The 24,984-nt window shown below is 38.6% G+C and overlaps 1 protein-coding gene across 12 annotated transcripts in view; it reads left to right on the top strand.

The window, feature by feature from the left end:
• Positions 1 to 24,984, top strand: part of SYNE1 (spectrin repeat containing nuclear envelope protein 1) — a 443,290-nt gene that overhangs the window by 287,427 nt on the left and 130,879 nt on the right. For 11 of the 12 annotated variants that reach the window (XM_045805371.2, XM_045805374.2, XM_045805377.2 and 8 more), the window contains 6 exons: positions 644 to 784; positions 7,878 to 8,045; positions 8,259 to 8,420; positions 15,875 to 16,069; positions 17,774 to 17,947; positions 20,540 to 20,731. In XM_045805371.2, the coding sequence (XP_045661327.2) occupies positions 644 to 784; positions 7,878 to 8,045; positions 8,259 to 8,420; positions 15,875 to 16,069; positions 17,774 to 17,947; positions 20,540 to 20,731 (1,032 nt within the window). The remainder of the gene's footprint in view (positions 1 to 643; positions 785 to 7,877; positions 8,046 to 8,258; positions 8,421 to 15,874; positions 16,070 to 17,773; positions 17,948 to 20,539; positions 20,732 to 24,984) is intronic. The other variant, XM_045805375.2, reaches the window with a different exon arrangement.

The following is a 24,984-nucleotide window of genomic DNA, read 5'->3' as shown; positions in this document are numbered from 1 at the left end:
AGAAGGAAAGGTACTATTAGGAAAATAAGAAAACAGAAAACCCAAAATTTAGCTTTGGATTAAAAGAAATAGGTTCCATTAATTTCTGTTCTGCAACACCACTGACCTATCACTTTGTATCTAAAATGCATTACTTATTTTGGTAACTATAACGTTTTCCAGTGCTATAATGTTTTCCACACATATGTGCTGTGCCTAGGTAGCATATAACCACACCTGGACTCTTTTGGCAAAATATTACTTCGGGTGCATTTATCTCCCTAGAATATTTAGAATTTGAGACGTCCACGAAAGATCCAAGTTTTATTTTGTAGACCCTTCACTCGCTTGTATGATTCATGATTTTTCTACTTGTCTATAAAGACACAAAAAGACATCAAGGAAAGGAAACTAATCAACAACAAAAGTCTTTATTGTGATATGCACCCCCTTTCCCTGTTTGTTTTACAAATGGTCCCTAGAGTCCTACTCACTTGAGGACAAAACTTTTAAATACTAACACAGAATTTGTATGTAGATTTGGGTCTCAGTATCTCTAACCTTTGTTATATTATTACTTTTGTTTTGTCCTGTGCCTGACCAGGTCTTTTGTTAACATAGCTAACTGATGTTCATGTCCTTTGGGCTACATTTTGTGTAATAGATGACTGCAGGTCGCTGTCACACTTTGCTGTCACCTGTCACTGAGGAGTCTGGGGAGGAGGGAACCAACAGTGAAATTTCCTCTCCACCTGCCTGTCGCTCCCCTTCACCTGTGGCTAATACAGATGCTTCTGTTAACCAGGTACCACCCGTTTGGAATTCCTCTAGCTGTGATCTCTGGATGGTTGCAGGACTCCATTCTCTGTTCTTAATAGACTGTGGGTGTGAATCTTGGACTTTCAGGGACACACCATTAGGTGTGAAATTGCGCAAACTGTGATTGTCGTGTGACCCCACTACTGGCTCAGCACATCAGCTCCTCTTCTGGCCTGCTAGCAGTGAGATGAGCAAAAATTAGGGCACAGAAATTATAGATGGAGAAAGCCCTGTTTTAAGGCATTATGGCTTTAGTGTCTAACAGCTGTCTGTAATGGAGTACTGCATCCTAACAGAAAATGAGATGTTTGTGTCACCATTGTAAAATAACATGATCTATTTGTATTTTAACATTCATTAAACGTGGTTTTGCCACTTACCAGCTCAGATTTTGAAGATGAAAAGCTTCTGCTCACCACATTATACTTTTTCTTTATTTACTGTCAACCAATTTCAGCGGTGTCTGCCAGTGTATATATTGTAATGCCTAAGTAGACTTGTGTTTTTTGCTTATCTTAATAATCTTAAATTTTATTTCCTATAATATAGAGGTAATACCTTGTTGTTATATGGTGCTGTTTAGCATGTGTTATGTTAAATTTAGATTGTACTAAATTAAATGTGTCAAAGAGTTTTCATGAAAAATACTGGATAGAAATAAAAAATAAGCTCTTACAATAGTCAAACATTTTTAATGCATGTTAAGTAATACCTTTTTTCCTTTAGCCAATATAAGTTTTAAAAAGTTTAATTACATTACTATGAAATTATGTACGTGTTCAAAGGAGTTGAGATTTATTATTAAGAAAGAAGCATTAAACAGAGAAAATGTTCTATAAGCTGTATTATAAATCAATTACAATTATTTTTATTTTAAAGCAGAAGCATTTGAAATAGTATTTCTGTGATTTAAAAAAAACCTCTTACCCCAAAGGAGGAAAATAAAATTGATGAAAATTTTAGGTAAAACTATTCTCTTAGCAAAAGTGCATAAAACTCTAGTTATCAATTTATTCATTCATCAGACACATTCTGAGTACCTGCTTGGCACGAAATCTTGTGCTGGGTACCAGGTAGGTAGTAAAGGAGAAGACCACAGTACCCCTGCCCTCAGAGACCTTATAATCTAGAAAGAAATGTGGATATGGAATGAATAACAACAAATGTTGAGAGGAAATTAAAAACAAAAAAAGGAGAAGTTCAGGGCACTCTGGGGGAAACTGTTCTTCAAATTCTGATTTTAAAATACATATTACTCATTCTTTGATGTTGTGTTCTTCCCTGTGGTCACAGATGTTATTAGAATCAGAGAAATATGGCCGTAGTCAGCTGTTTTGTATAGGAAAAAATTACCCTATATAATATACTTAATGTTCTTAAAATTTTCAAGCTGAACGGTAAACACTGGCCTTGAGATTAATACTGTGGGAAGAATATCCCTTTTCTAAGATTGTCAGTCTCAGTGATACTTCTTATAAAGTGTCTTTCAGTGTGCATGTGAAAAAGCCTTATGAATGATAAAATATGCAAATGTTTTTATTATGGTTACTTTAGCTGTCAAACTCAGTCAAATCCTAAAATTACATGTGAGATTTTTGTTTTTGTTTTTTTTTTTAAGATTTTATTTATTTATTAGACAGAGATAGAGACAGCCAGCAAGAGAGGGAACACAAGCAGGGGGAGTGGGAGAGGAAGAAGCAGGCTCATAGCAGAGGAGCCTGATGTGGGGCTCGATCCCATAACGCCGGGATCACGCCCTGAGCCGAAGGCAGACGCTTAACCGCTGTGCCACCCAGGCGCCCCGAGATTTTTGTTTTAAATCGATTTTGACACCCCCCCCACCATCTAAGGAAAGCATCAATTAAATCACATTGTTAAAATACTTTTATGTGATAGTACAGATTAGCAAAACCTGTCTTTATGTCAGACAGCTTTACTCAGAGGAGGCTGTTAAAAAGCAAATGTGATAAGCTTCATGTTGTTCAAACAGATCAACCCTATCATTACGGCCACATGTTATTCTTGTTGGGCAGTAATATAAGTCAGAGGAAAATGAACAAATACTCCAACATGGCCCACAAGCTTTCTCTTGAAGCAGAGGAGGACATTTAGAATGCCCCCTAAGTTCCACTTTCCAGACTCAAAGTGCTGTACGGAATGTGCACAACTGTTTCCAGGGGCAGCCAAATATAACTGCTTTAAAAAATTGCAGCTGTTAAAAAGAGGTTTTGTGCTTGCTGCTTCTGTAAGTAGATCTTCATTATATAACTGATTCCCCCCCAGCCCACCCCACAGTCAGTGTGTTCTGCCTCTGACAGTAGTTATTAGCTGAAATGTGGTAATGGTGTAGCTTACTGGAGAGTGGAAACAACCATAACCAGGCAACCCCCAGATTTGCTGCCACAGCAAAGCTAGAGTCGGGCTCCTCGGTAGAGTCAACAGAAGGTGAAGTTTGAAAAGCGCAGTCTTGTACCAGGTGGAGTGCCAGCCCCAGGTTAGCCTCAGAATGGGCGCCTGCTCTTGTACCTGTAAGCGGAAAGGGCCGGAAGTCCCTTAGCAGCCTCGTCTGTAAGGGAGGCAATGCTCCCCAGTTCACATAATTTTGAAAATTCAATGTGATGTGAAGCCTGAAAGTACTCTTTCACCTGGACAGTGTGAATAAAATAGTAGCTGTGGCTTTCTAAATGTATTGCCTCAGGAATCTACTGGATAATAACTCTCATAACCTAGGCACGAAGCAACAGAGCCATGTGTCTAAGGATGCATCCTCACTACACCAGCTATTGCCTCTACTTAGTAGTTATGGGACTGATTGCTTTATTTTATTGAATCTATATAGTCCTCAAGTTATTCATCTGCAAAAGGTGATACATTTCCACATGCTTTTAAGAAACCAGTAATTGTCAGTCCTGTTTAATTGGCCTGAGCAGTACACATACACACCCACGATCTCACACACATGCACATTCATGACAAAGAACCAGAAAAAAAGATTTTTTTTAAATAACACATTTGTTTTATTCTGGCTCTTTTGAGGGGCTTCTTTATAATAGAGTATTTAAAAATTTACATCTAAAGCAATTTTTTGCTTTTCTTTGTGGACAGTAATAGAATTACCTTCCGTGTATATAAAATGGTAAAGTTTATAAAAGTGTTTTTACATGTACAATTCATTAGGGACACATATGCCTGCCTGTTATTTGCCAAACACCCTACGATATGCTCAGACTCGAAGACAACAAGCTCACCCCGGTCTTAAGAGAGCTCAGTCTGTGTGAGAGCAGGCGAATCATCACAGTAGAAGAGGACAAGTGCCATGACAGTGGGAAAACTGCAGGGGGAGGGTGGTCTCGGAGCAAGCACTTGACCCTGACCCAGGAGTTCAGGGGGGGTCAAAGATGTCACCCAGAGCTTTAGGAAAGGAATACAAGTTAGGCAGCCAGCGTGCGCTAGAGTGACATGAAGTTTTTCAGACAGAAGGAAGGACATACAGAAGGTGTGCTGGCTGGAAGGAGGATGACCCATCAAGACAACTGCAAATAGTATCACGATAATTAGAGAACCAGATTTGGAGGAGGAGGGAGAAGAGGAGAAAAGAAACTGAGAGGGGTGAAGGAAACACAGCATGAAGGACGGGACCTTGAATGCTGCACACACACCAAATTGAACTTTATCCAGAAGCTAATAGTTAACTACAGAGGGAATTTAACTAGAAGCTATGTACAGAAGTAGGTTTTAGAACAGATCATCCTGGATCAATGTGGACAATGGAGTAGAGATGGACAAATTCAGAGCCAGAGAAGCTAGTGAGGGACAGAAGTTGCACTAAACTCTGATGCCTGGCCAGGACTGGTGATGTCCCTGAGAGAAACAGGCCAGGGGGTGAAGACCTGAACAGCACCTCCGTTCATATATCAGGCAGCCTCTCCTCTGTCAGAATTACTATAGTCATGTGGACACAGAGTCCAGTCTTATGTACCTTCTGGTTTGCAAAAGGAGCTGTGAATCTGGATTCTTATAAAGTCTCCATACTTCGATGAAATTTTCAACAATTTAATACACTGCATAAGCCAAGCTAAATGTATGCAAGCCAAAGGCAGCCTGCAGGCTGCCAGTTTGCAGCCTGGGAATTAGGAAGTTGTTGTTCTAACGAGAACTTGAACCGGTGCTGTGGCAAGGGTATGTGTCGATAGAATTCATCCTAAATAAGCAGTGGATGGGAAGGGAAAGAAGAACTAGAGAATAAATCCCAAGTTCAGAGATTTGGTGAGTAGAAGTTCCATTTACTGAAAGCTGGATAGAACGTTATTTTTTTTCCTAAATTCAGTTCTCATCCTGGATTTTTTTTGGGGGGGGGGGAAATGTTGAGTTGGAAGAGCATGTGGGATATAAATGTACAAATGAATATATGAGTGTGGAGCTTATAAATAACCAATATTTAGGAGTGAGGGGAAGAAACAAACTACACAAAGAAAGCTTGAATGACTGGAGCCAGAAGGAGAACAGATTCAAGGGAAGGTGTTTCCAAAAGGGGACAGGCGGAGGTGTTGAATGCATCTGAAAGGTCAGGCAGAGGAAGGGCTGAACACAATCATTTTGTTTCATAGTACAAGAGTCATTAGGGTCGAAGCTTAACTGGGTATTTAGAAGTGGATTGAGGGTGAGGAAGTGAACATTATCAAATGTAAACTACTATTTGCAGAAGCTGGATTACAAGTGAAAGGGAGAAAAGGAAGAAAGGGTGATCGTGACTGTGTGTTCACGTGTGATGACACATCATGTTGTGATTCGTGGACTTTTCTATTATGTGATATCCTATGAGAAAAATGCCAAAAAAAGGGATGTTTTTAGACTGAAAAGATTTGACTCTATTTATAGGCTGGGGGAGGAAGTCAATAGAGAGGGAGAGGAGGAGGGTATTAATGGACCAAGGTCCTTGAAAAAGCGAAGGCGGATGGGATTCTGGGAGTAGGTGGGAGGGTTATCCTTAACCAAGGAAACTGGCAAGCGTAAGCTAAAGGCAAGTCTGAGAATAGACAGATTTTTGGAAATCTGAGAAGTTTCGGGAGTATCTCCTCAGTGGTTTCGGCTGTGTGTCTGTGCCTGTGTGTGGAGTGTGTGTGCGTGTGGGCATGCACCCACATGCACTCTGGAAAGTGAAATTGGATCAAGTCCTGCTTGGGATTTTCCAGGTGGGTAAAGCAGAGTTTAAGGGGAGAAGGAAGCAAAGACGTTGGCAAGAGAAGGGTTTAAGTAACTTTAGACATAGCTGGAAGTGCACGTGGGATTAACAATTCAGTGATGACAGGCTGTCAGGTTCAAGGGTGTGGAGGACTGAAGTGGGGCGAAAGTAGGGGAGCATGAACGGGTATGAGCTGAGCAGAGACTGGAGAATAGCAAGGTAGTCTATTCAGGATGGTGACAGGATGACGAATGAACAGGAACCAGTCTCCACATTCCAGTGTCATCAGTTAAGGTTAGGGACTTACCCAGAAGTCTCAACAACAACAACAACAACAACAACAAAATCGGTAGAACGTCTCATGACCACTCAACATATGGCTGCATTGAATCCTCAGAAGTCCCCAGTGCTATACAGATGTGGGAACCAATGCATAAGACGTGAGTGACTTTCTCCAATTATAGAGCTACGTAGGAGGAGAATTTCTACTGGAATCTCAGTTGTTCTGACTTCTCAGGTGTCAGACTCCTGTCTGAACTCCTACAACACAATCCTGCTTCTGTCCTTGTACAGACCACCAAACGCCAGGCCCTTCCTGCTATTACTTTGGTTTCCCCAGTGGCTGGGACCTTCAAGACTTTTAACCAAGACATTATTATCCATAAGGCTCAGGTATTTAAATTCATATACATAATTATCTTCAACAGTATAATTTTAAAAGTAGTGAACTTTATAATAGAAATTCCCAGAATATAAACATTACTCCCCAATTCAATTCCTATTAATATGCCTAAATAAGCAGAGAAACAATTGAAAACACATGAATTACATGTCTTGATATAGTAGATTCCATTATGAATACTATAAAATATGTAATGTTACTTATAACCCAAGAAACTAATAAAAAATTCAAAAGTTTTGTTTTTCATCAATCACTTTATTTCTAGTGTACTTCCAAGAACTGATTAGAAGGAATCCCTTAGGGGCGCCTGGGTGGCACAGCGGTTATGCGTCTGCCTTCGGCTCAGGGCGTGATCCCGGCGATCCGGGGTCGAGCCCCACATCAGGCTCTTCTGCTATGAGCCTGCTTCTTCCTCTCCCACTCCCCCTGCTTGTGTTCCCTCTCTCGCTGGCTGTCTCTATCTCTGTCGAATAAATAAATAAAATCTTTAAAAAAAAAAAAAAAGAAGGAATCGCTTATATTATTTGTTTCTTAGAGTAGTTTTAACTTCCAAGCCATTACATTTTCCTTTATTTAATATTAAAATAGTTTAATTAATTTCTATGAATGATGAACTCACAAATACAGAAGATCTGCCTATATCTTAAAAATGACTTACAGATTTAATTTTGTTTAAATCAAGTACTTTTTTAAATTCAATTAACATGTATTATTGTTGTCAGAGGTAGAGTTCAGTGATTCATCAGTCTTATATGATGAATTTAAATAAAAATAAATAAATTTTAAAAAATAATAAATCAAGTACTTTTTAAAATCATGCAAATTTTAATCAATACATTAAACAACATTTCAGGAAATAGATAATTTAGATTCTCCTTTTTTGCCCTACTAGTTAATCAAGCTTCAAACATGTGCACTACTCAAATCCTTTGTATTTCCGTTTTACCAAGAATAAACTAAGAATGAGTTTTGGCAACTTGACATACTGGTGAATTTGTTCATTTTTAAATAGAAGCCAAAATTCAAAAGCAACTATAATGTACTTTGATAAGATCTTTAAATTCTTCTCGTCACAAGAATTATACTAACTTCTATAGTTTATAGCCCCCTGGGACGGAGGTGAGTCCTGAACCTTTCTTCTACATGACAGACCGTCCCCAGAGCATATTAACTTTGTCTTCCTCTTGAATCCAACACCGGGCTCTGTACCCACAGGACATTGCTTATTACCAAGCGCTATCTCCCGAGAGGTTGCAGACCGAGGCCGCGAGGATCCACCCCAGCACGTTGCCACCTCAGGAGTTCTACGAACCAGGACTAGAGCCATCTGCTACTGCTAAACTGGATGATTTGCAGCGTTCTTGGGAAACCTTAAAGAATGTGGTAAGTCTCTGAAACGACTGGGTTAAGTCGACTAGACACGGATTACCTTCGCGGTTGTCTTATGCAACACATGCAGAGAGCTTACACACTCCGTATGCCGTTGAATACCCCCTGTTGGGCCACAGAGGTAAGAATGTCATATGAGGAAAGAAATGTCATAATCTAGAAGATAAGGGGCTAGGAAACATTTAGTAATATCCTGTTCTTCTCCAGATCAGTGAAAAGCAGCGTACTCTCTATGAAGCTTTGGAGCGTCAGCAGAAGTACCAGGACTCCCTCCAGTCCATCTCCACGAAGATGGAGGCCATCGAGATGAAACTCAGCGAGAGCCTGGAGCACGGCAGGAGTCCAGAAAGCCAGATGGCTGAACATCAGGTAAAAATAGCAATGACTTCAGTTTCCTGCATGATTAAGTAGGTACACTCTTGTGACTGACTGATCAGCTGGCCAAGTGTGTGTTTGGGGAGAACAGACTGACATTATTATTATTATTATTATTATTATTATTATTATTATTATTTCAGTTCTTACAGAGTAAACAAAATTCCAAATGCTGATTGTTTCCACCACTGCTTCAGGGAGGGATCTAAGAGGGGAAGATAGAAATTCAGACCTTGAACTTAATTAAAGAAAGCTGCATGCATTGGTGTTGCTTCTTTACTTTTATCATGCGGAGTGCATTTCCTCAGTAGTTGCCACATTATTTTGTTGCCACATTATTTTGTTGTTGTTGTAGGAATAAAGTATACCCCACGTCCCCTTCTCCGGTTATTGTTGTTTTGAAGAAATTTAGCCAGTGTGCGCCTAGCAGCTTCCCATTATCACTAGAAAATAGTTCTCAGGCTTAAGTGGACAAGGAAGCAGTTGAAGAATAGGGATTCAAAGTTATGCTCTTAGAGTTGTCCCTGACTTGAATCAATTTTTGAAAAGTTATATAAACAAGGTAAAGCTTTAGCTTGATGGAGAAACAGAGATGGTTACACTAACCTAACTCAGAAAGGTGTTAAAAATGCAGCAATTTAAAATGCATGCTAAGAAAGTGCATATATTAAAATCTAGTTAATGCTTTAGCCATATGATCAAGTGTGCTATTAATGCACAATCAGGTATAACTGGGAGCCAAGGGTACTGAGGTGTTCACCTAAATATGCGGTCACACTGAGAGGGGGAAATACTACCTGACCCCAAGCAGAAAGAAGGAGCCCGTGACGACCCCATAAAAGGCAGAGGAAAAGAAAGGTATTTTTAGATGCAAATTAAGTGCTATGAAAGCATGATATGATATGTGTATCTGTCAAGTACTGGGACATTTATCAGCTTTAAGAGTGAAACTCTGTACTTTGTTTTCGGAACCCAGGATAACCTTGGAATATATTGGTTGTTCATATGTATGGTCTAAGATAAAATTTCATTCTTTTATAGTATAGGACCTTACAGTGTAACACAAAAACGAGAACATTTCATCTAGAGACAACAGATTGAGAAATGGTGGTTTCAGGTTTTTGACACTCTTGTAACTTCTTAAGATAGAGACCAAAGTATATAGAACCCATTTTTAGGCCCTGTTTTGGTAAAACTGCCTTCTGTGGGGCTTTCTGCTGTCCCAAAGTCATCCATAGTCAGTCTGGTTTGGGGAGGGTGTTGGCAAAAGTAGAAAACTAAAGTCAGTCTTTGTTTAGGTGGACCAAACCAAACATGAGGACAATCAGGGACTTGGGTGGTGATTACAATGCAGGTGTCTTCCAAGTACCACCGTCCTCTTTAATGGATGCTCCAGTTTTCATCCTGTTGGCTGCCACCATTGTCATCCGAGGTGTTGTCTGTGTCGCAGCAGTGTGCTCCCTGGGGTTCTGTCTGCTCCCCTGCCCCCCTGCCCCCTGGGTCACTGTGCCTGGAGGGGGAAGACAACTCACCTCCATTTGATGACAGTTTCCTCTAAACATTCAAAAGGAATTTGACATAAATTATCCAAAGGCCACATTAGAGTGAATTGGAACATCACAGGCTCAGAGTATCAGGAGCAGGGGTTCTGGGGAGGGTTTACATAGTTTGATTCTTTCTACTCTCAGGGTCATCTCTGCCTTTGTTCAAGGCTCATCTTTCTAGTGTCCCAGGGGACTGACCACAGCTCGTCAAGACCCTTCACTGGGTCCCCCCAAGATTTAAGAACTGCATGAGAACAGAAGCCTGGTAGTCTGCCCTGACATTCCAGAGTTCCTAACTGGAAAATGCAAATTAGCTCCCAATCACACCTACCACCCCCTGCCTCGCTGGCATTGGTGTGAAAACATGCACGAACTAACATAATATAATAAAAAAATAAAATAAAATAAAATATTCACATTTAATGTCAAAAAAATAAAAAAAGAAAACATGCATGAACAATGTAGAACATAATTATTATTTTGTTCAAGGAATTTAATAGAAAAAACTCAAAATTGCACGCTAATGCTAAGTATTAAATATTAGAAATGAATCTGTGACTTTTCTTGTGATTAAGGCCCACCACTTGACTTTCTGTCTCTTTCTAAATTGGAAGTGGTAATGCAAACAATTCTAGCAGTGAGGAGATGTAGCTAATTCCGTGATGATTACCCATCATTTGAAATAATTATATTATTGCTCTAATGAGAGGCAAAGAAAATATAAATAATGTATTATTTTTCATATGGTCACAAATCTGAAATTTTCCATCTGACCTACTTTTGCCATCTGTACCTATGTTCTACAAATTCTGGGACAGAGCTGCCCACGTGAAAAGCTAATGGTATCACAGAGTCTAAACTGGTTCTTAGCTTCTGGAATGGTATTTTAAAAATTTCAAGAACTGTTGTAGAATTATTATTTCTAAGTTCCAGCTGAATGTGGGTGAGGAAGTCCAGTATGCTTTTTATATTTTCTAAAAATTAATAGAAACACTTAAATTGTTATTTCTTTCCCAACACTCTCTTGGAAGTATTAATGTTTCTTTAAAGAGCTATCCTGATTCCTACATTTTTCCTCTATACATTTGTCTAAATCTACTGAATTTGGGTGGAGTGCTGTGTCTTTGCTGTTATCTTCTCCAAATTGTATGGTAGATCTATTTCTAAGACATTGATCCATCAATGTTCATAAGCTGACCTGTGGCTGTTCTAAGTGATAAGCCCTCTGTGATAGGGACCTTCATGGTCATGAGCAGTTCATGCTTTGTGGGTATGTGTTGTCTTTGCCACATTAAGCTCAGTGATGGGTAGTAAGCAGAGCTTTGAGGTAATTTTGTTTTTGTTTTTGTTTTTTCAATATATATGACAACTCAAAGTTTGAAGCGAGCTCTGTTGATGTTGATGGTTCTGAAAGTCACAATAAAGTTCACATTTACCTTTGGTGTTAAACCAAACATGAACTTTATGTTCTCCCCAGAGTGAGTCGTCTTAGAGAAGCCCAAGGTACTTCTCTAAACCACAGAAGTGTCATGCACATATCCTCCTCGTAAAAACAAGTAAGAAACCCAAAGATGTGCGTTTCTTCTCCTTCTCTTAGTTTTAAGTCGGATGTTGTAAGCGAACAGCTGGCCACCAGCTGAGACAGAGTTATGGGGGTGAAGACATATTTGAGTGCTGGATCTTTTTGTTTAAATACTCAAGTTATATAAAATTAACCACTTTAAAGTATACAATCAGTGGCATTTAATACTTTCACAAGTATTAAGTGTCATTCAACCACCCCCTCCATATGATTTCAAAACATTTCACCTCGGAAGAAAATCCCATCTCCAGTAAGCTTGGGTGCTGGATCTCAAAGTTTAAAACTATAGCTACCTTCCAAAAACATCAACTCTCCCGTGAGAGTAAACTGAAGCATGAATAGGGAGGCTTGATCCTAAGAGGATAAAAACCAACAGTTCCAGGATTCCTAAATCCCTTATTCCTTACTACAGAACATTCAGAGAGCTGTTTTAGAACATTGTGAGCGAAAGAGAAGCTGGTGACTTCACTATACACTGTCTTGGTCAACTCCACTGAGATTCAAGGAGGCGGCTTTTTTTCTTCCTGGTTGCTTCATGATTCAGATACCTGTTGTACCTATCATGAGTTAGAATTAAGTCAACTAGATGTGTTAAGCACCTACTGTGTGCACAGCTGAAAAAAAAACAAACTTTCTCATAATATATGATTAAAAAATGTGCTTTAGGGGTGGAGTGAATTACCAACACATTGTACAAAAACAGCAATGGGATTGTGGGTTACAGTGATGGGAAGTAGATAAAAGGAAACTATCAGGTCTTTTGAGAAGCACAGATTTAAAAATTTGTAGTGGCAACAAGAGTGGGTAGGAAGCACTCTAAATATAAACACGTGTGAAGAAAGGCACAGAGTAGAGAATGGGAGTGAACATGGTATAAGATAGTGAGGGGCTCTCCTTGCTCGTACAGAGGATCACTGCAAAAATAAAAGACATAATGGGGTCAGTATAGTTATGGAGAAGCCTTTAAAAGGGACCAAATAAAATGAATTTTATGTATTTGGCAATAATAAAAAAATGGTTATGAATTAGTGGAAAATAATTTACTGGAGAAAAAACATTTTGAATGTATAACGAACAAGGTGAGTCTTTAAATTCAATACAATCTCATAAAAATATTCCAGCAGGTTCTTTGGTGGAGATTGACAAGCTAATTCTAAAAGATTTTGCAAGGGGCACCTGGGTGGGTCAGTTGGTTAAGCGGCTACCTTTGGCTCAGGTCTCGGACCTGGGGTTCTGGGATCAGCCTCGTGTTGGACTCCCTGCTGAGCAGGAAGTCTGCTTCTCCCTCTGGCTCTCCCGCTCACTCTCACTTGCTCTCTCTCTCAAATAAATAAAATCTTTTTTTTAAAAATAAAATAAAATAAAATATTTTGCAAATGTATAAAAAACATATATTGAACACGAAAAGGATCAAAAATAGCTAAGACAACCTTGAATAAGTTTGAAGGATGTATCCTACCAGAGAGTGAGACTTACAAAGCAATAGTAATTATGACAGTGTGGTATTGGCACAGATAGCCCAACTGGATCAGTGGAACAGAATTAGAAGCTATAAGCACACGGACACCTACAAAGACACTTGGTTTATGTCAAATATTATACTGCAAAACAATGGATGAAAAATAGTATTTTTAATAAGTCATGCAGGGTCAATTGGATATCATATGAAAAAAATAATAATTTTGACCCCTGCCTACCCTGAACACAAAAATTAAGTTTGGGTGTATTGGAGATCTAAATGTGAAGGTTAAAAAAAAGAAGTTTTGAAACAGAGCTTCTCAAACTATCTGTAGTACTTAATTTTTGAAATTTCTGACCCATCAGACCAATGTTTTAGCAAAAATAAAATAAGATACTGCTTGGACATGTCAAGGTCAAGTGGCTTTAAAGGTTTCTTGACACCTACAATATCTCAATCTTGTCATGAATTGGTAACAAGTATTTTGCAGATGGATATTGTTTCATGGGCCACACTTTGAATACCATTTTTTAGAAAATGACATGGGGAAATACATTCATGAGCTTGGGTAGGCAAAGATCTCTTAAATAGAACACCAAAACCTAACCCTAACTTTCCCAGTGAAGGAAAATGCTGATGTATTAGACTATAATAAAATTAAGAACTTCATTTTATCAAAAGGCAGCAGGAGGGAAGTCATTCCCATTAAGGGACAACCGTGTCACAAAGTGGGAGCAGACATTTGCAATACACAAAGCCAAAAGGAACACAGGCACTCCTATCTAAAATATAGGAACAACTTTACACATCAGTAAGAAAAGGAAAGACTCCGGTGGACAAAGGATTTTTAGCAGGCACAGTCACAAAAGAGGATATCCAGATGGCCAACAAGTATTGGAAAAAAGTGTTCAACCTTATTCGTCATGAGGGACAAATTAAAACTACAATGAGATACTACTATGAACCCACTAGAAAGGCTTAACTGGAAAAGATCCACAAACCAGGTGACAGTGGAGTACCATACAGCGATGAAAATGACCAGCTCTTTCCACATGAACATGAGCAACTTTCGTAATCATGACAGGGAGGGAGAGAAGCCAGACACAGAACAGTACCTCAGGAATGATTGCAGTTTTCTAAAGCTCAAAAACAGGCAGACGTAATCTGTGATGTTTACAAGGTAACACTGTGGTGATCCTTGCGAAGGAGGGAGCTTGTAACAGGGAGGAGGTCAAAAGGGCTTGTAGAGCCCTCGGAATGTTCCATTTCTTGATCTGAGTGGCAGGACATGGGTATATGCAGTTTGTGAAAATTTCTGGACTTATACAATTAGAGTCTGTGCACTTACCTAGATGTATAGAATAACTTCAATATAAATATTTTAAAAATCAATTGAGTATGATGACACTTGGTCTTAGGAGAAGAGAAGGTTTTGTTGTTGTTCTGTTTTTTTAATATTTGTTGAGAGCCCACTCTGAGGAGGCACTGGGCTTAGCCTGAAGCCTGGGGCAGAGCTGTGAACTATGCAAGTATGGGTACATTAGAAACTATGAAATATTAGTAAATATGAAGCCTGTGTTTCTCTATTTGAAGTCCTGGTGGCCCCTCATGTGATAGGACCTGTTTTTTTCTAACACACCATTCAAGTGTATGTCTAAATAAGAATTTCTCCTGTCAAGATCGGTCAAAGAGCAAGTCATAACACACCAAAACCTGAGACATAAAAACCACGTATATAATTGTGATGGATATGAATAAAGAAATCAGTGTGCTATTTGCCTGAAAGAGCTGGAGGTCCTAGAGTGAGTGCAGAAGGCGGGAATGTTGCAAGCAGGAAGGAAGTATGGATGGTACCAGGGCAAGAAGTGGTGAGACACACAAGTAGGGGAAGGAGTCTAGTTCTTATTTTACAGGCAATAAGCCACTAAGTATTTAAAGCAGGGGAGTGAGAGGATCTGATTACCTTTTTAAAAGCTCGCTTGGGTTGCTTGTGCAGAGTGGACAGGAGAGGCCACGTAAGCCTGTAAGCAGGAAAGCCGACCAGTAGACCATGAGAGCAATTCAGTAGGAGAGCTGGCTCTGACTTGGGGTGGGGCAGAGGAGACCTACAGGATACCTCGTGGAGGAATTGGTGTTGGATTCCATGTGGTGAGTGAAGGAGAGGTGGTGTGAAGGGTGACCCCTAGGTTCTGAGCTTGAAGAATGAGAGTGTTACCTTTTATTGAGATGTGGAAGATGGAGGAGGAAGCAGGCTTTGTATGTATCACACTGGAGATACCTGGGAAATGTGTATGTTGAATACAAACCCTATAATTTAGGAGAGATGTCTGGGTAAGGGATATGGCCCTGTGAGCGTTTAGCGTCAGAAAGCCTCAGGAACGGACAAGAGACAATGAGGAGAGGGTGATGACATAGAAACAGGTGACAGATCTCCCTAGTCTTGTGTCATGTGAGCTTTGGGTTAAAGTGCAGTATTGGGTCAGATGGGGAAATTTGGAGTGGAAAAAATCATGTTGAGGAAGAAAGCAGTGAATTCTGTTTTCAGTATAGAATCGTAGACTCAGACTGAGCATGCCCCCTCCTCTTGGAGTGCAGAAGAGCCTAACTGAAAGTCAGAAGGATTAATTAACTTGTTCAAATTCATGTACGTTAGGGACACAAATGGTTTTGAAGTTGGAAGTGTCCTGGCATTCATTCTGGTACTTCCATTTCGGAACTTCGGTTAGTGGGACCCCTGTTTGCTGCTTAAATGGCTTGCCCGTGAAGTACCTTCACTAATCTCAATGTGAGACTCAGCCAGGGACATGATTCCTCAGTCCAAAAAAATACATGCAGGAGTGTGATTCCACAGTCTTCTCCACAGGCATTGATGGACGAGATTCTCATGCTTCAAGATGAGATCAGCGAGCTCCAGTCGTCTCTTGCGGAGGAGCTGGTGTCCGCGTCTCCCGAGTCCGACCCCGCCGAACAGCTGGCCTTGCAGTCCACACTCACCGTCTTAGCCGAGCGAATGTCCACCATCAAGATGAAGGCCTCAGGGAAGCGACAGCTGTTGGAGGTAACAAGTAACTCTGAAGGTGCCCTCACGTCCACATTCACTCTCCGACTTGTGCTGACAAGCATGCGGCTGTTTACGTGGTCTACATGTATAGTTTCCCACTCGGAAGAAGCTGGTCTTGTGCGTGTCTCAAGGAGGGTCTCGTGAATAGAGCCCTGAGTCAGTGTGTAGTCATGAATGCGTCTTTTCGCCACTTTCTGACTCATTTCAGCATGAAAAATTGAGAATGTGGAAAGCAAAGCTTGGTAGATATGAGCCTTGTGAAGAATAATTTTAAAAGGTTTGCAAAATGGTTTGCTCTGTTTAAATAAGAGCATTTTATGACTAGTATTACTAATACTCTGAAGAATCAATCCTTAGTCACCCTTAGCCAGTTCGAGCACATTAGTTCATGAAAACAGTTTTGCAATTCTGGTTCTCACGTTACTTTTCACATTATTTTATAGATAAATTTTGGGGACAATAACATGGGTTACAAAATAAGTTATTTTGCTTTTTCTTTGTTCTCTTATAATTCCTGGCCCTAAACATATGTGATGTTCTTATCATTGCTCCTATTAATTTAATTTGACTGGAGATGTCTTCAGGACTTTTAGAGTATCTCTCTCCTGGTATCTCCAGGGTCAAGCAGCTTCTCTGGCACATAATCTGCTCTCAATACATTTCTTATTTTATGAACATAGGATTATTTGTTTAGCTGCTGGTTATGCTGTAATTCAGTTGAATGCAGCCATACTGTTTGTAGGCTCTTTCCAGTTTTACCTGTTGTAAGATTAGTCAAATCATATATTCATATATTTTTTGTTTGGGAGACATTTAAAATCAATGTGTCATTTTATTTAATCTCTATTTTCAACAAGCTTCTCTGATGATTCTAATGTGAACCCAGAAATTTAAAAATAACAATAATAAATTATTAATGAAATAATTTTTAAAATAAGGTATTTATAGTACTTAGTTAATTTTTTAATTCATTAATACTGTCCCTAATCACACTATGAAATCCTTGTGGAGTTTTAAAATGAAGTGATTGGCTTGGATTTTTTTAAAATATGAATTACTTTCATCATTGAGAAAACCCAGAGATGTAACGACGAAATTTGAATTTCTGCCTTCACTCAAGAGACTCGTACCACTGAGCCCTCCCTTCCTGTAGGGACTCACCTGCCTGAAACTGCATGGTGGTGCTCAGTCCCCACCACTCCTTACACTTTCCCAAACACTGAGGTAAAGTATCGATTGCCGTTTACCATCTTCTGCATTGTTTTGTTCTAATCCTTGGTCAGTTTCCATTATTTACATTCTCTGCCTAGCCCCTTAGGCATATTATGTAAGAAGCTTAAACTCTGGGTTCACATTAGAATCATCAGAGAAGCATTTAAAAAATACTAATCTTGAGACTCAACTTCCAGAAACTCCCCTTTATCGCTCCGGGATGTGGCGTAACCATGGGTATTTTTTTTATTATTTTTATTATTTTTTTTAAGTTTCACAGGTGATTCTGATGCATGACCAGGACTAAAAACCTGGTTCTACTTTTACATCAGAAACCAGGGATGTACTGTATGGTGACTGACATAAAATAATAAAAAAAACATTAAAATAAAAAAAATTAAAAAAAAATAAAAAACCTGGTTCTACTGTGTTGAATGCTAATGACTCTACCTCGGGGTGATCTCTGTTACGTTCTCCTTACTTCATTAGGAGAAGTTAAATGACCAGCTCGAGGAACAGAGACAGGAACAGGCTCTGCAGAGGTACCGCTGGGAAGCCGACGAGCTGGATCACTGGCTGTTGAGCACCAAGGCTACTCTGGACACTGCCCTGGGTACAGCCAAGGAGCCTATGGACATGGAGGCCCAGCTGGTGGACTGCCAGGTACAAAAATGGTCTTGAAGGAATATGCCAACATCACAAAGTACGTTGTTTAACTACAGAAAATGTAATAGGGAAAAGGCTTGGTATGGATACATAATTTTTCACAATCCATATATTTTATAGAGAGAGTAGAAGAACAATACCTTATGAAAGCTTAAATGATACCCGAAATTGTGCTTAGTCTTTTGAAAAAATTGACCAGGGGTGTCGACTCTTTAGAAAATCTTCAGCCTCCTGAAGGACATTTTTTAAAGGCCATAAATATCAAAAACACTTATGGTATCTATATTTAGTGGCTAGTAAGAGCTACAGACCCAATGAAAAGAATTAGTATCAGTGAATCAGACTGTGGATAAACACAACAGGAGGTGTCTCTAGGTGCTCTGTTGCAATTTCGGTTCTAATTCTGATACATTGTTTGGACAACTTGGAAAAACTGTCAGTTATAGTAAGACTGAACATGGAAGGTTGTCTTTTGGAGCAGAAAATTACCTGATGTGATGTCTCTCAGAATTAATGTAAAGACTAATGATATTAAGGTTTTTATTGTAATATTTTTTATCTCTTCATTATGGAAAATTTCGAACACGTGTGTAAGTGTAGAGAACAGATAATGAACTCCCATGTACCAGTCACTGAATTTCAATGATTATCAACATAATAGACTTCACACCTGGGGGAAGTATATCTAGAAGCTCTTTCATTTAACAAACTAGCGAGTGTCTAGAAAGACTTAACCTAATCCGCAGGGTTAAGTATCAGTATGCCTGCCTTTATATGTCTCCTATTTGGAATCAGGAAATATGCAAAACCATTAATGAATGAACACTGTCTTTTTTCTTAATATGTAGTATGCTATTTTGATCATTCCTTTTATGATTTGAGATTTATTGTAATATTGATCATTATAACTTGGATTTTTAAATTCTCTAGGCAACTTATCTATGTGTATTCAAAGCATTGTTATTCTCTGCCTGGATGGTAGAGAATGGAGAACCACGTGTGAATGTTTTCTGTTCTTTTTATCATCTTTTCTAAACTTTCCTTGCTGGAAAGAAATGTCTGTTTTTTACATTCCCTGCTAAGTGCTTAAAATTAGCACATGTACTAACGAGCATTCCAAAATTATGTTTTACCATTACTCCCACCTCTCCCTTTTGGATGTCTCCATTTTTATAGCTATGCATAAATTCCTCAATTCAGATAATATATTTCAGGGTTTTTATGAAGTATTGAAATGGTATTTTGACAGCATTTTTAGAAACTCGAAGCATATGGAATCACACAAGTATACAGCCGTTCCTCAGTCAATTCAAATGTAGTATTGAAGCCAGTCATGTAATTAGAACTGTGGCTATTACTAGGGTCTCATCATGACTTTTGGGGCCCTGGGCACTTTGCTTCTATGGGCTTCTCCTCTATAAAAATACTAAAAATTATATTTTTATTTTATAACTGCTTTGGTACAAAAACTGATAAGATCCAGGGTGGATTTATTAATACATATTCATTATTGTATTCGTTTTTTTCTTCTGATTTTAGAAGAAATTAAAATTAAGATTTTTATTGGGACTCTGAAAGTATTATGAGCTCTCAGCACTGTGCCAACTGTGCCTAATGGAAAAGTCTGTCCGGCACAGATTTATATTAGTTTCTCAAAAATAATCTTCAGGAAATCATCTGTTAATCCCCATTTCATTAAACATTTCACGCTTCTATTTTGTTCTAGTTTTTTGGTTCCAACATATATTCTTACAAATTGATGACAGTTTTTCTAATTTAAAATATCTTTTCTCATTAATAAATTACTTGATTGAATATAAATTTGAGAGTACATTTTAAAAAGTTCAGAGTTAAGGAATATAAAAGCAGAATGATTTCTGCAGAAAATAAAATGGTTGCTATTTGTTTAGCTTTGAAGTTTTTGTTTTGTTCTCTTTTAGTTTTGTTTTAAGTCTTACCTTGGTAGAAGGGAGACTAGTTTGCTCCTTCTCTAAATTTAGCCTCTACTTGAGAAGAAAAGGCAGCCCTAGAGAGTTGTTACAGAAAGTGAAAGTAAAAGTCTTAGGAAAACTTTTAGAAATGTAAGGTTAAAAATATATTATATAAAAAAAAAAAGAAAATTAAAGTCAAGAAATAAGAGCAGCAATCTGAAAAAAAAAGCAATGTCTTGAAAGAGAGAATCATCTTTAAATTGACAAGAAAGTGTTGATCATATGACACCTTTACTCTTATTAGTCATAAGCTTGCAATCTAACACTAAATTGATAAAACAGTCGTAATAATGGGATAACGCAAAGGCATGGTCTTTTCTCCTTTCTCCTTATCCGTTGGCTATATGAAATATGCTTTCTGTGTGCCTTTCCAATATAGTTTCCATTATATAATATCGAATCTTAGAGAAAAATTAGGAAGCTCAAGGAATTTCTAAAAATCTTATAACTCTTCAGGTCTGTCAGAAAAGTAGGAAAAAAACATGAAGGCATATTCTTTTGGCGAAAAACTGAGGAAGTGTTGGGTTTTGACATGAGAAAGGGTCTTTGTAGAGTCCGGCTGGATGTGTGAATTTCATTGTCATTTCTGTTGCTCCAGAACATGCTGGTGGAAATAGAGCAGAAGGTGGTGGCCTTGTCCGAACTCTCCGTGCACAATGAAAACCTGCTGCTGGAGGGCAAGGCGCACACCAAGGAGGAGGCCGAGCAGCTGGCGGTGAAGCTGAGAACCCTCAAGGGGAGCCTCCTGGAGCTGCAGAGAGCGCTGCATGACAAACAGCTCAACATCCAGGTGAGGGCTCCAGCCCCGCCGCAGGCCAGCAGCACCGCTCAGTCCTAGTGCCTTGTTCCAGGGCCTTTTCCATGCCTGGGATCCCTAAAGGAGGAGTTGGGGAATGATACAAGCTTATGCAGGTATATGTGTCACACACACAGATTTGGGCACTGATTTTCAAATAGGTTTTGTAAGGACTGTGTGAATCCATAGACCTGAAGTCTGCGGTGTAGAAAAAAAAAAAAAAAAAGAAAGACCCACATTTAGCAAATACACTATTTTAAAAAGTATTTAAACATAGGCCATAGATTAAGATATTCTATAACATTTTAATATTTCTTTTATTCTCCTACATTCTTTTTTTCTGATATACTCAGACTTTTTCACTTAGGGCTCACACCTTATATTGGCATATATTCTAGGTGAATTGAACCTTTTTACTCTCACAGAGTGACCTTAACATTCCCAAATAGTGATTTCTGTTTTAGGTCAATGGAGCTTTTGGGGCTTAATGTTTGCCTGGTGTATCCTTTAACTTTCCTTTGATTTCACCCTTTCTGTGTCCTTTTGTTTTATATTTGCTTCTTAAAAAATCATTTGGCTATACTTTGTTGGTTTTAAACATTTATCTAATCAGAAAATCTCTGACTTTGAAAGGACAGGGTTAGTCCATTTAAATTTACTGGGATTACTAATCTCTGTAGACTTCTGTTATCTTACTTTTTGTTTTTTGTTTTTGTTCTCCTCTTTCTATTCTTTTTTTTCTCCCTTTTAACCTTTATTTTTAAGTGGTTGAATGCTTTTTCTCCCCAATATCTACTCTTTACCACTCATACCTAAAAAATTCTAAGTTTATTTCTTAATCTCCTTCTAGGTCAATGTAAGGACCTTGGAACATTTTCCCCCAGACTTCTCCTCATTGCACCTTTCATTCTGATACTGTCCAATATTTTAATTTTGTTCCTTTTAATCTGTAAAAATTAGAAATTGCTATTATTATCCTACACAAAAATTGAGTGAACATTTATTGAAAAGCAACTATGTGTCAGTTGCTATTTTATATGACTGAGAGAAGGAGCATGTAAAATAACTATATTTGTATCTATATGTCTGTGTTTATATCTATATATTCCTGACTTCAAAGGATTATGGTTGGGGGAAACAGACAATAAATAAAATTAAAACACATTATTATATATTAAATTAGGAGATGATAAGAGCTATAGGTGAAGTACCATAAGGCAGGTAGATGGGGAAAGGCAGTTTGGGTGGATTTGCAGTTCTAAACAGGGTGGCCAAGGAAGCCTCCCTAAGGTCACATTTGAAGGAGTGAACCATGCAGATATGAAGGAGAAGTTCTACACAAAGGGGAAAGCAAGTGCAGAGGCCCCCAGGTGGGATCTTCCCTGGTCTGTTCAACATTGTGGTTAGAGTGGAGTGAGCAAGGGGAGAGAGGTGTCAAATGAAGCCAGGCACAGGTAACAGGGGACATGGTACAAAGGCTCTTTTAGGCATCATATGCACTTTGGTTTTTACCCTGGAGGAAATGAAAAGCCACTGGAGTATTTGGGAATAGAGGAGTGACAAGATCAGCCTTTATCCACTAAAGGGAACCAGAGTAGAAGCTCAGACACTAGTTAGAAGACATAGTATAGAGATTGAGGTAATGAGAACTTCCTAGATTCTGGATAATTGTGAAGGTGAAAACTACCTGAGGAACAGATGTTGGGGGAGAAAGAGTAGTTAGGTCAACAGTTTAATTTCCGACAGGTGAAGTTTGAGATGCCTATTCAGTGTCCCCTAGTGGCTGGAATTCAGGGGAGAGACCTAGACTGGAGTCATCAGCCTCTAGATTGTCCTTAAGGCATGAGGCTTGATAAGATCCCAAAGGATTGAGGACAGATGAAGACCAAGGTCCCGGAATCAAGTGCTGGAACGCTCCAGTGTTATGGGTTTGGAAAATGTGGAGGAGCCCACAAAATAGAGCGAAAAAGAGAAACCTGGGAGATGGGAGAAAGATAGAGAGTTTGGTTCCTGGAAGCTACGTGCAGGTAAGTGGGGCAAGATGAGGATTGGGAGCCGCCCACTGGATCTCATGACATGTGGGTCTTTGGTGACCTCGGCAGTGGCTGTTCTAGTTGAGTAGAGAAGCCCAAGTCACTCCAAAATGAAAGTGAGGATGAGAGGGGACAGGTTGGAGAGGAGAGCACGAGTGACTCAGGAGTTTCCCTATGAAGAGGGGCAGAGAAATGATAGCTTTAAGAAACATTTTAAGATCAGAAGAGTAATGGCATGCCTACATGTGGATGGAAATACCTCAGTAGAAGAAAGACTGATGAAAAAGAAGCTGATGAAAAATGTATAGGAGGGAGAAGATAGGGCCCAAGGGCGGGGTGTGGTCTCAGAACTCCAGTATCAGGGAAATCTCTTACCTGAGTCAGATGCTGCCAGGGGACAGGACACCAATATTGTGGTGGAAACTTGATGGAGTACACTCTGATTGCTTCTGTTTTCTCAGTGTAATGATGATTCCTTTCAGACTAAACTATATATTTTCAGTTCTTTTTGCTAATTGTATAATTATGTGGTCTGGAACGTCAAACCGGATCAACAAAAAACTATTAGAAGCAATGGAAGAATTTAGTAAGATGACTGGCTTATTAAAAAAATAAAGTGGAAAATCCAGAGGCACCGGGGTGGCTCAGTCAGTTAAGAGTCCGACTCTTGATTTCAGCTCAGGTCATGATCTCAGGGTCCTGGGATCGAGCTCCATGTTGGGCTCCAATCTCAGTGGGAAGTCCATTTGAGGATTCTTTTTCTCCCCCTCCCTGTGCTCACTCTCCCTCAAGTAAATAAATCAATCTTTAAAAAAAAAAAGGAGAATCCATAACTTTTCCATGTACAAAAAAACCCAAACAAACAGAGAAATAATAATAATTGTCCATCTGTAATATCAACAAAATATGAAATATTTGGAATCTCAACAAATAACATTTTAAAACATGAGTAGAAAAAAATGTGAAAAAATGGACAGATAAACTTTATTCTTAGATAGGAATACAACATTTTAAAGATGACAGTTTTTTCTTTACTAACATATAAGTTTAAGTTATTTGGATTGTAACACAATGATATACAATGTGACAAAATGATTCCAGGTTTACCTGAAATAAAATAAATGTGAAAATAACCATACTACTCTGAAAGTGAAGAGTTATGAGGACCTAATTTAATTTACCATATATTAAAATACAATATTACAATAATTAGAATAGTTTGGCATTGGCACAATAAATGGATGAACAAAAAAATTTACAGAATAAATATTCCAGAAAGAGACCCCAGTACTTAAGGGCAAGTGATTAATGGTTAAGGTAACATTTCAAATCAGTAGATAAAATAATAATAAAGTAATAGGCGAACCACATGAAATATGATAAACTAGATTTCCTATCCCATTCCTTATAGAAAAAAAAAATCACAGTTGGATCAAATATTTATTTATTTATTTATTTATTTATTTATTTATTTATTTATTTAATTATGTTCAGTTAGCCAACATATAGTACATCATTAGATTTTGATGTAGTGTTCAACGATTCATTAGTTGTGTATAACACCCAGTGCTCATCACAACACGTGCCCTTCTTAATACCCATCACCCGGTTACTTCATTCCCCCACTCCCTCCCTTCTGTAACCCTCTGTTTCCTGGAGTCTAGAGTCTCTCATGATTTGTCTCCCTCTCTGATTCTGCCCATTCATTTTTCCCTCCCTTCCCCTATTGTCCTCTGTGCTATTCCTTATGTTCCAGCATCACAGATGGACCAAATATTTAAATATAAAAATTTAAACCTGAAAAGTTCTGGATTTATGGCTATTTTTAAAAAATCTTAGGATGGGAAGGATCTTTGCCAGTATGCCCCAAACCCAGATTTTTAGTTTCTTCAAAACTACTAGACAAAAATGAAAAAGATCTGTATGACAAAAAACTTAGTAACCAAATGAAAAGACATGGACAAATAGGGAAGAAACTGCATAATTCACATGACAAGAAATTAATTCCCTTAATGTCCACAAATCTTTTGTAAATCTGTATGAGAAGATCACCTAATAGAAATATGAACAAAAGATGAAGAGATTCAAATGAAGAGACATACAAATGGCCAGTGAACAGTGAACATGTGAAAAGATATTTTAACTCATTCTTGGTTAAATAAGTGCAAATAAAGACCAATATTGCTTTATACTTTAAATTTACATACTTTAAAA

This window comes from Ursus americanus, chromosome 11 (assembly GCF_024610735.1).
Source record: "Ursus americanus isolate L20-20 chromosome 11, mUrsAme1.1.p, whole genome shotgun sequence".
Lineage (NCBI taxonomy): Eukaryota > Metazoa > Chordata > Mammalia > Carnivora > Ursidae > Ursus > Ursus americanus.
This window is presented reverse-complemented; position numbering and strand designations above follow the sequence as displayed.